Source organism: Cheilinus undulatus, linkage group 22 (genome assembly GCF_018320785.1).
Source record: "Cheilinus undulatus linkage group 22, ASM1832078v1, whole genome shotgun sequence".
Classification (NCBI taxonomy): Eukaryota; Metazoa; Chordata; class Actinopteri; order Labriformes; family Labridae; genus Cheilinus; species Cheilinus undulatus.
Genome location: NC_054886.1, coordinates 12842819 through 12856699, shown reverse-complemented (window position 1 = coordinate 12856699; position 13881 = coordinate 12842819). Strand labels below are relative to the sequence as shown.

At 40.1% G+C, this 13881-nt stretch overlaps 1 protein-coding gene across 1 annotated transcript in view; it reads right to left on the bottom strand.

The window, feature by feature from the left end:
• The window catches only part of rbpjb (recombination signal binding protein for immunoglobulin kappa J region b), an 80324-nt gene that overhangs the window by 22158 nt on the left and 44285 nt on the right, over nt 1-13881 (bottom strand). The window contains exon 2 of the mRNA XM_041779336.1: nt 7761-7799. Coding sequence (XP_041635270.1) covers nt 7761-7799 — 39 coding nt within the window. The remainder of the gene's footprint in view (nt 1-7760; nt 7800-13881) is intronic.

Here is a 13881-nt window from a genome sequence, read left to right as displayed (position 1 = left end):
ACAGTGACCAGCACACAGCTCCTCTTTCTTTGCAAGAGTAGCGTGCAGACACACATAAAAATGACAAAAACTGAGACACGAGCGTGCAAACAAGGTTCACAAGTATGCATTTCAACACAGAAGGGCAGAAAAGGACAAGAAAAGACAAGAGGGAAAAATCAATCATCTATTTCATCAGATTTCATCAGACAGAAGGTGGAGGCAATGGACAAATCAATCACACATTTTACACAAAGCCACATCCTTTAGTAAATAACCAAAGTAGAACACGACAAGGGTGTAAAACTGCAACTGTGCATTTTAACAAAAAAAAGTTGTGACTCAGACCATATTTGGAGCGAAAAGCCGCAACAGGTTAACATGAAGTCGTGCAGATGACACCTCAGTGGCAGTTTGGTGTTATTTTTGCTCGATTCATTCAGGTCATAAAGAGTAAAGATAGGAAGAAGAGGCAGCAGAGATGTCAAGAAAGGCAGGTAAGAAAAATAAGAGCGAGATAGCGGAGAAAATGAAGAGAGGAAATGCGTGACAAGAGAGACAAAAATGTGCCAGACAGATTTACAAAAAGGACACATATTCAACAGCAGGCACTACGGGGGATGAGTGTGTCGGAGCAGTGGGGGTGGGTTAAGCCAGGCTACAGATGCAGCAGAGCAGACAGGCATCTGTCCAGTACATCTGCCACAGCGTCTACAGCCGCCACTAGACCCCCCGTGATCGCACAAACACACACGCTGGAGGAGCATGCTAATACACCGATGCACAGTGAAATAGCTCAATTAAGATGATCAGGCTTCAATTAGCGCGCACCCGTATGAATCACAAAAGGTAGATTACACACATGAAGACGTTAATCAGCTGTTCAGGATGTGGCTTTCCTTCCTTTTTAAAGCGATTCTTTGTGAATGCAGAGGTGGTTCTGACAAAAAAGCACATGTTCAGTGTTTAATGTGTAACCTCCAGACGGCCGCTGTGAGATTTAAAAACTTGTCCTAAAACAAGCAGGAGCATACAGTGTGTCATTAAAGATCTCTACTTTGAAATTCTGCTATCTCAAACAGAGCACTCTGTTGTCATGATGCTTGTATCACAATAATAATCCTGATTAATTATTGACAGAATAAAATAACCAAAAACTAGAACAAGAGGAGCTTGTTTACAGTCTAACATCAGCAGCCAAGTAGGCCCACCCACAGAAACCACTGGGCCCCAAATAGGTACAATTGCAGGGCGCTGTGACACCTGCAAATGTAAGAACTGTCCATATCTGCACCTTTTAATGTCATAATCCCACTAAAAACGAACCATGTTTATGCTTATTTTATGCTAACATTCATTGGCCCCAGTCCCATTTAACAGCTCTTTCGGGCAGCCTTGAGCCCAAGAGGAAATGAAGTGTTAATATGTGTATAAGAAAATTTAATGCTGATTTTAGATGTCAGTAGTAGGGTTTAGTGGTGTAAAGATGTAAATAAGCTAAATCGATAACCGATCTTTAGATCTACCAAGAGTTCTTGATCAGTAAAAAAGTAGCAATAATCAGTCAACGCACCAGCTTTCATAATTAATCAGTTTAATGAGGCTCTGCTGCATGTTAGCATGGTCTGGGTTTCTGCTCACTGTCTTCAGTTTTCAATCGTGTCTTTTTGGACTCACGTTGACCTTTCACCTTTCCATGAGAATTCAGTCAGTGTCAGCTCAGTGTGTTGCAAGAAGCATCACAGTTTCAGCTCTCTGCCTCAGAAACCAAATCAGGTGGTCAAAACATCAAAGAAGGAAACATATAAAGGATATTTCACAGGCAAATCCAAAGAAACTGGAGTCACTTTTTGCAATTCAATCAGGTGCAGAAGACTAACGTTTTCATGCACACTGCATCTTCACCAGAGTTAAACTGTGTTTGACTAAACATTCACAATCTCAGAATTTATGAAAGAAGAAAAATCAGTGCCTACATTTTTTTGGTTCTGCTATTTCCATAGTAATTTTTATTTCTCTTGTACAAGCAGACTCACAAAGCTCCGTCACTGTGTTGTTGATTTATGTACCAATATAACAAATTCCAACATTTGTCCCTCAAACTGTCAAAGAAAGACGCTTGGGCTTGTGTGTGTGATGAAAACTTACAACCATAGACAAAATGTCAGACTGTGCAATCACATAATCCTATAAAAGGCGGCAGTTATTTTTGTGTTAAGTAGAACTTTAGAGGTTTACAAAAATGTGCAGAAAGGCCTTTAAGTTCAGTTTTTTTTATCAACTAAGAACTAAAAGAAAGGAAATTTGAGTTTGGTAGATTATTTCTTGGCAATAAATCTTGCACTGTTGGAAAATCTGTTCATTTCCCTATTATTGGTGCCACATTTGTAAGGAGCATGCATTTGCAGGATGAGCAGCAGAGCTGACTATGTGGGTTGCGCCCATTTAAAGTTGCCAAATCTTCTCTTTCATTGTCAAACGGCTCACTTTGCTGTTACTATATACTCCTTAAGAAGACCTTTTCCTCATGCTGTCAGCACTTAAAACTGTAGGCTGTCTTCTTTAGATTTGCAGTGAAGGTTTGCAAGACAATATGACTCTGCCCAGACAATCTGGAAAAGACTGCACACAGCCAATCTCCAGTCTCATAGGGCCGCGAAGGAGGCCTGACATGACTGCCCTTCACCATCAGATCCGTTTGTGCTGGAGCCTGCAACACGTGCACTGGAACCTGAAGATGTGGAGGATCGTTATGTTCAGTGCTGACTGCTGCACCGATAGAGTAACATCATTTGGTGGAGGCACTGTGATGGTGTGGGGTGGCATCTCCCTCACTGGAAAAACAAGGCTTGGTAATTATTGAAGGCAATCTCAATGCTGAGAGATATCAAGATAGATAGACAGTTGTTTATTGTCATTGCATTGTAAAAACGCAGCAAACACAGTCGTCCAAGCGGTGGTTAGAAAAAACCTCATGTCATCCTTCCTGCTGGTGAGAGAGCGAGCACCTGGGAGAAAGATGCTCAGTACGACAGGTTTGTGTGGGGCCGCTCTTAGCCTAGCCTACAGCCCGGCTTGTTTGCCCTTCTTTTGCCCTCTTGCACCCCCTTGCTGCCTAATCCCCACTGACTGTAGGTGTTGTGCTGCTCCATGTCCTCCTTCTGTCAGTATCTGGGCGCCCCATTCTCCAGATAATCTCCATTAGGAAAGACATAAACTCCGTGGGCACGCTGTTAGTTCCAATGTAAATGTAGGGCTTGCTGCTTGTGATGGAGCGCCGGGCCGCTGCATTCATACGCGCCGCCCCATGCTATCTCAAAAATCTCATCAAGACATTCTGCAACCAGTGGCAATCCCCTACCTCCACAGTCTGGAACCAATGTCTAGCCTCGATAATTTCAATGCTCGCCCTCACAGAGCAGGGTTTATCAGACTACCTACAGAATTTGGGAGTGGACAGGATGGAATGGCCTGCCAGCAGTCCTGACCTCAACCCCACTGAACCCTTATGTTATCAGTTAGGCGTTCTTTTTCCATTCCAGAGTGACCAACACAACCACATTGGCTGACCTGCAACAAATGATGAGTAAAGAATGGAATGCCATCCCACAAGTGTGTGACAAGCATGAGGGGGAGGTGCCAGGCTGTTGTGGCTGTGTATGGTTCTTCCATATGCTACTGAGCCTCCTGTTAGTTTAATGGATAAATTGTCAAATTGCCAATATATCTTGTTTCTTCTGACTTCAATCAACCAATCCACCAAACAACACCAGACAAGAGTGAATGGCAGATAAAGCTGTTTTGCATTGGAAGAAAAGATTTGGCAAATTTTTCATGGGCACAACGCACATACTCAGCTCTGCTGTTCATCCCACAAATGCATGTTCTTTGCAAATGAGGCACCATTTAAGGGAAATACACAGGCTTTCCAACAATATAAGATTTATTGCCAAGAAGCATTGTTACAAATAGAAATAACCTACCTAAATTTCCTTACTTTTTGTGCTATGTTTGTTTGTATTTCTTATTGAGAAATAAACTCTTCAAAACTATCATTTTCCCAAACAAGAAGATTCATGATACCATTTATATATTCTATGGGATTGCAAATTGCAATATTGTCCAGTAAAACTGCAATCCCACATGACTACCAAATTTCTTTGCTGGATAACAACCTCAAAGACAGCCTTGAAATAACTTGACTCATGTTATATCAGTTTAAAAAGCAAACAAGGTCATTGGAATTCTTTTATCAGTCAAATAGACACTCAGTGATGTAAACTGAAAGTAATTTCTAGTAATTTATGTGTTGAATGTTTTTAACAGTAAAACCAAGCATCATCTGCCTTTATAAGAGCTACAAACAGCATTGCACAACCTGCTGACAGACAGTGAGCTCACTAGTGCACTAAATATAGATGTGCCCCTTTTTATAGAGCTTATCCCTTCAAAATAAAATTAATAGTCCCAATTAAATAACAAATTTGAAAGCAGGGCGGTTCCCTTGGACAGTCCTGACAAAATGCATGAAATATCACAAAAACAAACTTTTCTCAAGTGCAAAAACACCTTTACTTACTCCTTAAAACACACTCAAAGTTTAAGGAATGAAGTTGGAAAAGGAGAAAACTTCAGCTTTGTTAGGTTTTTGTTTCAGCGTAAAACAAACTGTACATTCTGCCAGTATGTAAGGTTGATATATCTGTGAATAATTCTAGATATGATAACTAACTGTTTAAGCTTTCATCTGCAGATGCCAATGTTATGCCAGTAATAATGTGCATCCCTTATTAAAAGTCAAGGTTGCATCTTTAATCCTGGAATATTCGATGAAGACATAGATGCTTATTTCTATGAGAGGGGATGGATTCTTCTCCTGTTGTTTGGGGAATAAGCTCTTAAAGGGGCGGCTCCCCTGACAGAGGAGGCAGCTAATCCAGCCTGCGAGTTCATGTGTTGTGTCTGTTTGTGTGTCTGTCTGAGCCTAAGGTGTGTGTGTGGGTGCATTCCCAGTGTATGTGTGTCATGTATTGTATTTCCAGTCGAGTAGCCTTCCTGACAGGGCGGCCCTGCAGGACCCAGAGCTTTAGCTGCCCTAAAAAGCCCCTTTAGCTGTCTGTGTTTGTTGCCTGACAGAATATCATGAGGCTCTTTTTAAAGAATAAAGGGGAACAAGTGAGGATACAGAGTCATAAAATGAAGCGAATAACATAAAATGATAAAGATGTTTCCTGAGCCTGCTGGGTAAAGACTGTTGTGTATGTCATATTTCTGGCCATCGAAACCATCAGTCAAACACAGAGGCCAGCATGAGCCTGCGGACTGGCAGCACATGAATGAAGAGGGGGACACATCAAAAGGTGCAGGGGCCCTTCTTTTTTCTTTTTTTACAAAAACCATGCTTGGCTGTTCCAGGCAGTACACAACCCCTCATTTTCCCTGCTGAGGCAACACACGCAAAAGACAAGCACACGCACACATGAAGAAAACACATGAGGGAAAACCAAAGTCCAGTTCACAGAACGAAACAGAAACAATAAGCAAACAAGTCAACACGCATACACTCACAAAACCTCCAGAAGCCACAACATCCATCAACATTATGTGTTAACCCGAATCATTGCACCAAATGAGTTGGGACGCACATAAGAGGAGCGGGATAATGAGAAACGTGCAGTGCTGCGGTGCATGCAGAGGGCAACTTCAGACAGCAAGTCCTCAGAAAAAGGTGAATCATCGCCTTTCTGTTGTTTTTCCTCTTCAAATAACTGCAAGGCATGTTTCTGATTTCGACACAGGCACATTGAAGCACGTGTAACGCAACTAGTGAAAGATTACGGATCTCATCAACTGAATAAACACTAGCAGAACAAGATGATGTAATACAGCAGGGGTCAAAAGATAAAAGCGGTCCAATGAAGGAAGTGGGCACAAACATGCTGTTGTTAATTGTTGTTTTGCAAGCAAAAAGGGAATCATGTTCAAGTTCTCCTCTGGTCATTACAAAATGCATGCATTGATATCAGCAGACATTGTTGGGTTGATATGGACTCATTAATACAGATAATAGACCAAGAGTTGTTTAAATTACTTTATGAGAACTAAGTGAATTCAATTTATCTAAAAATGTCCCATCTCATTCAGAGTTATAAGGTTTCATGTGCTGAATACTTGAATGCCCTGTTCTCCTTTCTTCCAGTTGTGCATCTTCTTTGTCTTGCTCCCTATTGTCCCTCTTCTGCGTTCCCTCATCTCTTCCTGCATCTGCTGTTCTCCATTTCTGCATCTTCTTTTTGGCTCTATCTGCATCTACTCTTCTCTTTTCCTGTATTCCATCGTCCTTTTGCATCCACTCTTGTCAATTCTGCATCCTTCTCTCTTATTGCATCTCTCTCTTCTCTCTCTCTGCATTCCATCTTCTTTTGTTTCCACACCCCTCCTTCTCTCTATCAGCACGCCCATCTCTGCATCTGCCTCCGCTCTTTCTGTATCCCACTGTTTCTGCATCTCCCTCTTCTCTCTTCTGCATCTCTTTGTGCATCTTCTCTCCCTCTTCCTGAATTTTCTCCCCACTCCTTATGCATCTTACTCTCACTTGATCCATCTTGTTTTCCTCTGCTCCTGCACTTTGGTTTTGAGTCCATTCTTTCTTTCTGCATTTCTTCTCTTCTTCTCTATCACATTTCCTCCATTTGTGCATCTCCCTCCTCTCTTTCTGCATCTTCTCTCGTTTTTCTGCATCCCCTCTTTTCCATTTATGCATTACTCATCTCTCTTTGTGCATTTCCTCTTCACTGTTTCTGCATCTGCTCTTCTCTTTTTTGCATCCAATCCTCTCTTATACATCTTCTCTCATCTCTGTTGCATCTCTTTCTTCTGTCTTCCTGCATCTCCTGTTCACTGCTTCTGCTTCTGCATCTCCCTCTTTCTCTTAATTCATCTCTTTCTGCGCCTTCTTGTTCTCTCTTTCTAGATTTACACTTCCCTTCTTCTGCATTTCCTTCTGCTCTTTTTGCATCTCTTCTTTTGTTGCAACCCCCTCTTCTTGTTCTCAGTGTGTTCTTCTCTGCATCCCTCTCCTCTCTTTCTGCATTTTCCTTCCTTTCTTGATTTTTTCTCCTCTCTTTTTGCATCTTACTCTTCACATTTGATGCATCTCCTTTTTCTCTCTTTCTGCACTTCCATCCCTGTTTTTAATCCATTTTTTCTTTCCGCATATCCCTCTCCAGTGTTTTCCCTCTTTTCTCTTGTACATCTTTCTTTTCACTATTTCTGCATGTCTCTCTTCTCTTTTTCTTCATCCTGCCTTTCTTTTCTACATCTCTTTCTCTCTTTCTGCACCTATGTCCTTTTTGCTGCATTTCCCTCTCCTCTCTTTCTCCTCTCTTGTCTCTTTGGCATCTACTTGTCTTTATCTGTATCTACCTTTTATTTATTTATTTCAGCATCTCCGTCTACAACACCAACAATGTAGCTTCAGGAGATGGCTGAATCTAGTTCTGCTCAAGGTTTCTGCCTCTTAAAAGAAAGTTTGTCCTTGCCCTCCAATATCAGTAATGCCATCATTATTGCTCCAACATCTGAATTTGTCATCCCTTTTTGCTTAGACACCTTTTAAAATGTGTTTTAAACTCAAAATAATGCCAATAGTTAATTCAGATTGACTACATTAGTCAAGGATTTGTTGATCGGTAGTCGCTGTATCCACAACATGTCTGGCCTACACAACAAAACAATATGCTGATGGAGAAATATGCTGAGTGTAGTGATTGCTCACTCACCTTGTTAGGCGCTGTGGCTGAGGGCGCTCCCCGAACTTCCTGCAAAGACAGAGTGAGAAGAAAAACATGAGTGGGCTGGTAACCAACCACAAACACACACAGAGTAAACAGTGCTGCACTCGGCGGTGCACCTAAACACAAATAAACATGAGCTTCACACTTTGGTTTCGATAGTATGAAGCAGAGAAAGGTGACAAAGTTGACTTTTGTGTGGACCCTCTCATCTCAGGCCAAACCAGGTCATCAGGAAAAAAGCCCCTCTTGTTGCAGATTTCATAAACATTTAATGGACAACGTGAGATTCCTGTGGTTAGACAGAGTGTTCTGAGGATAACCAAACAATTTTCTCGGTTATTGAATGTTTTACAACCTGCAGCATTTAAAGGCAAAAAAGTTGGTGATTTTGCAGCGATGCGGACGTCACTGCTTCACAAAAGCGCATAAATCGATTAAGTGAAAAATAAAGGGACAGCTTTCCAACATCATGTGTGCTGATGTGGATAATTAAAAAGAAGGGGTATGAAACCTTCAAGGCTACTAAAAGATGAGGCAAATTTTACTGAGATAAAGGTCACAAATTACCATTTGAGGAAATTTAAGTGTTGCAATAAGCTCAGGTTCATGTGTAGCAATGGGGGGAAGAGTATTTAGTTTCTGTATTAAATAAATATAACAGCTGTTTAAATGCTGCTCACAAACATTTTTCACTACATTACTTCAGCTAGTTCGCTCGCAGCAGCTAGCCGAGCTAACAGGGAGAATATCAGCCAAAAGGAACCAAAGACCTCCAAACTACAAACTGAGGAGAAAGGACTGTTAATTTTCAAGAATTACTTCCTTTTTGTTATTACTGTTGTTGCAAAATCCAAGGTTTGGATAGAATCATTTAAAATCTAACCCAAATATACAAAATAAAGAAAAACATTAAAATAACCTTATTAAATGCACATCCATATCCCAATTTGTAAATGACACCTTCCAAATAATGGACATACACACAAAAAGAGATATATTTTCATTATTTAATTCAACAAAAGTGAATTATTTCACAACAACTGAAAATTTAACATGTGAAAAGTATGTCTAAGTTGTTTTACATTGATGTAATTAAGTGAGTAGCTGGCTGTTTGGCCGACAGCTTGTGGAAGGCCCTAGGCCACCCTATGTCCAAACAGAAAAACATATTGAAACAATCCAGGAGTTTAAATATCCAAAGATACTCAGACAACAAAAGCCAAACTTGAACTGAAAAGTACATTTTTTTCCTAAGCTGAAATTTGGTCTGGGACTTAAAAATGTTTCATCCTTCTTGTCCAGGGTGTAGAGCCATTCTGCAAGACACACAGGAAATGAAGAACAACTTTCCAAGATGTAGGCCTAATCACCCTATTCAGCTGTTTTTTCAATGTTCAAGGTGCTCCAGAATCACAGGTTATGAGAGCATTTGAGATGTCGATGCATGGAAAAATTCATTTTTCCCTTCTTTATAGAATTGTCTATTAGCCAAATATTTTAACCATTCCAGCAGTTTTGTATACCTCAATTTGTCCCTGATAGTAGTATGAAGACTTAAACTAAAATTCAGCTGGCTGATGGATCAGAAAACTTGGATCGAGTCATAACTGAAACTCTTAATCATACACTACATAAAGTGAGAAACCACCCGGACAGAAAGTGTGTCTCCTAGAATGACTATTTTCTGGTTAGCCTTTAGTTATGATGGTAAAGCAGTGACGTATAAGGCATCTAACATGCAATAATTCTTCAGTTTGATCTTTTTTTCTGAGCTTAACAAAGCAAACTAAATCACAAGACAATGAAAAAAATAAACAGTGTAAGCAGGGTAGTCCTCTTCAAACATGGAGGCATTTGCTGCATATTATAAAGTATTTGAATGATTTTGAAAAGATTTTTTTTCCACCTTTCACAGCTCAGAGCGAGTCCTACCATCTGCATGTTTCGCACTAAAACTTCAGAGCAGAGTCAGACGGATGAACACGCTCACTGAGCAAACGTCCAGGATTACTGAAAGAAGCGTGTGGCTGTTGTTTGTGGTCACGGGAGTTGCCGTTGACACTTTAACTTCCTACTCAAGGCTAAAGCTAACTTAACTTAATGATAGAGGCATTTATTTGAAGCTAACTCATCATTATGTAAATTCACCCTTTATTATGTTAATGAAATGAATTTATTATGAAACAGCTATGCTAGGAAATGTGTTTAAAAGCAGCAGCTTAACACAACTTTACTGCAGAGAAGGTAAACTTTAAACCACAGAGATTCTGTCATAAGCTACAACTTAACGAAAGACAAAGTGACTTTTAAAAAATATGTATTTCTTTGGTTTTATGCATAGATGTGAGTTTGATCATACTTATTAGGCAGACATCCCCTACATGGCCTGTACATTGTAACTGTTCAGTTTTACAAAATATACTTGAAATAAAAAGTTGCTTTGACACTTATTTCTTTTTTTAAATGTAACTATTTTCAATTATGTTTGATTCTGCAGTTACCTGCATGACTTTTAAACTCTGACTAAAATAGCACCAATAGCACCAGAAACTTTTCTGTGGTGTGAATCAGCAACTCAGGTCATTTTCATTGTTTTTTTTTTAATTCATCTGCTGTTTGTTTTTGCCCCAAAATTTCTGCTTCTCTTAGACTACAATTACTGTTCTAGAAATCACTGCATTGGGGCAGGAAAATGCTTCCAGATATCATTGTCTATCCACACAGTTTGCTGTCCCATCCACAGATACAAGTGAGCTCATTTAAAATGGACTGGGGGAAAAATGGAAAACTGGTCTGTCGTCAGATGAATCAAAATTTGAAATTCTTTTTTGAAACTATGCACAGTGCGCTCTGGGGGACTTGAGAAGAGAAGGACCATCTAGCTTGTTATCAGCGCTTAGAGGGCTGCATCTCCTGTGATGCAGGGTTTCTTACATAACTGTGAATACACCATCAATGCTGAAAATTCAAAATAAGATAATATTTTTCACAAAATGATAAAATGGCTTAGTGTCAGCATCTGATGTGTTGTTCATGTTCTATTGAGAATAAAAAATGGGTTCATGAGATTTGCAAATCATTGCATTCTATTTTTAAATTTACATTTTACAAGGTGTCTCAATTTTTTTGAAATATGGGTTGACATTAGTGCAGATTTAAGATCAGATATACTCATACTAAAGCAACACTACATGCTCTTTCAGCACATAAAATATAGCTCTTAAACACTAAAAATTCCCTTTTATTTCATACAGACAAAAGTTTCTTTATTCCTGATCTAAATTCTTTAATAGGGCAGAAAATGATGGTTTAAATGTCGCTGCACATGGCAGCATTTAGGGATATGCCTGATGTGTAGCACGTGTGGGTGACTCAGAAAGCTGTGTTTTCCTTTGTTTACATGTTGAAACAGAAATGCAGTGTGAGTGATTCAGGTTTTCTCCTCCTGCAGGAAGTGGCATCTTTGCCAGCTAATGATCATTGAGTAAGTGCATCTTCCATGCCATCAGTACACTCTGATAATGTGTCAGTCTGTTGGTATGGGTTTTAGCGCATGGGTAAGGTGTGAAACTGAAAAAAATAAGCACACAAACACATAAGCAGGGGATAAAAATAGCAAAAAAGAGGCAGAAAGAGGATGAAGGGCAGAGGAACTGAAAGCATGATGGGTGCAGGAGGCAGAAAGGAGGGAGCGGAGGTGGAATGATTAGAAAGGAGGGCGATCAATAAGGTTCCCACAGAGAAACACTGATGCCTCAACTGACTAATGGATTCTAGACGCCTCTCCTCTCCCCCCTTTTCTTCCTCCTCTGATGCATTTGGGGAGGGATAGAGGAAAAGGAAAGGATACTGCAGGGAGAGGGGTGAGATTAAAGGCGAGAAGAAGAGGATGGTGAGATGGGAGGGGATGAAGAGTGAGGATTTAGAGGATCCCCCTCTAAAGGGGGAGAAAAAGAGATGAAATATGGGGACGAAAGGGTCTGCACACATGAGAAGAATATGTGACTGCCATTTTCAACATTAAAAACTACCATTATAAAAAAAAACTAGACATAGAAGGAGCATGCATAAAAAATCTCATTCTAATCTCCACCATGTTTTTATTGAATTACTGCGGACAGAGCAGCTGGTTTTACTGTGAAAGGGTGGGGTGTTAAAAGAGGCACAAAGGTGGTCAGAGGTGTCAAAGGATCGGGTTTGCAAGTCTTGCACAAAAACAGAATTTTTCCATCACCTTGCAAGCTCAAACAAGCTAAAGACACAAACATGAAAACAGAAGACCAAACACACAGGAAACCACAAAAAGGCAGAGCTGCAAAGACACAAGAGAGGCAAGCCGACTGATGCATCTGCAAGATTTTATGACAGATCTGGTGCTCTGAAATGGCATGCATGGTGACAATTCAGGAATGTTCTATGTGGGACAATGATTCTCATTATGATTATTTATTTTTTTAGACGCTAAATAAAAGTCTTAGACTTTCATTCCGCACGAAATAATGAAATGCCTTAAACCAAACCTTAAAAATCCAGATATACCTCATTTCAAGCCCAAATCTGCTATTCTTTTAATGTTTTTGTGACATTTGATCACACCTTTAGAAGGGCTGTAAAAAGATCTTACGCTAAAACCTTTTGGGACATGACAAGATTTATCATTGTGGTGAAAATGGTTTCATATCAGCACATAGACGCAAGCAGCAACCATTTGAGAAAGTCTGACGTTGAAATTACCACAGAGGAATGCCCCCAACAGCCCACTGATTTGTCGATTTATCAAATCACGGTCTCATCTTGTCTCGTGAGTGTCCATCACACTCACTCACAAGACAAGATGAGACCTGACCTTCTTGTGGGATTTTTGCCATCCTTATATGTCAGTAGTTCCAAAGTAACTCATGCCTGTACTGATATTAATACCAATGGTTCTGACTAAAACTCCAGAAACATAACCCTCACCTTATAAGGTGAAGCAATGGATGAGTAGTGTCTTCTTAATGCTCAGTTACATGAAATGTCCTAACAATTCAACCCAGAAATATTTTTACATTATTTTCCTGGCACCTGGTTTCAATGTGTACTATCACTAGATAGGGGCTGTTGTATGGCTGAAAGCTATTTACTAACCACCGTTAAATTTAAAAAAAAAAAAAAAAAAAAAAAATTAAAAAAGAACAAAATGGCCAGAGACTTAACTGAAGTCAGAAACTCCGTTCACTTGTACAGAATGCTTTTATTTTGAATAGTTCCCGACACACTTCCACTGAACACTGAATGAAGTCTCCTTTAGGGGGGTTTATTGAGGTAAAACTTATGAAGAAGGACAGGGCTTTGAGAGCAGGGAGATGCGGCTGACCTGCAGAAAACTCGTGCCCTGTGTGAAAGCCGCACCAGCAGGAACTGGAGCTGACACGCGCAGCACACGCAAGGCAACACTGAGTGGGGGAGAGCTGCTGCACTCACTTGTGTCGTGGACCAGGCACTCGGGCTGAGTTCAGCAGGGACACACAGACAAAATCTCCGTGCAGCAAAAAAGTTAATATATCGGCTATGTATTGGCCGATGTTGATAAATCTGTGATACGCTATAATTGGCCCGCCGATCAATCGGTCGGGCTCTAGTTGTCATTGTGTCAGTATGTAGGCTAACTGCCAAGCTTCTCGTGTTAACGTCCGGTGCAGAGTCAGGGTAAAGCTCACCCCAATTATCCTGTTTTGGCTTGTAAAATCTTGTGCTGGCTCTGAAATCTGTGAGCCTGTAAATGGCAATATCTTTTATGTTCGTACATCCTGGTCCATCTCTTGTAATCTTTTAATTTTCTAGCAAGTGAAAATTAATTTTTCTTGAAATTCACATCCCTTACTGCTGATTTGGCAGATTTATTGGCTGTAAAGATTTGCAGAAATTTTCAGATCTTCCAGTATTGATTATTTACTCATTTAGCTATAATCTGACAATTCCTAGATTAGGCTGGTAAAATTGTTCATTCCTACCTTTTTAATTGCAAGTCTTGCATTTCAGTGTCTTATGACTTTATTTAAGTCTAACTTTTCTTCTAAAAGCCTCACTTTTTTAGCTGCTGTGCAAAACTGCAGAAAATAAAGTC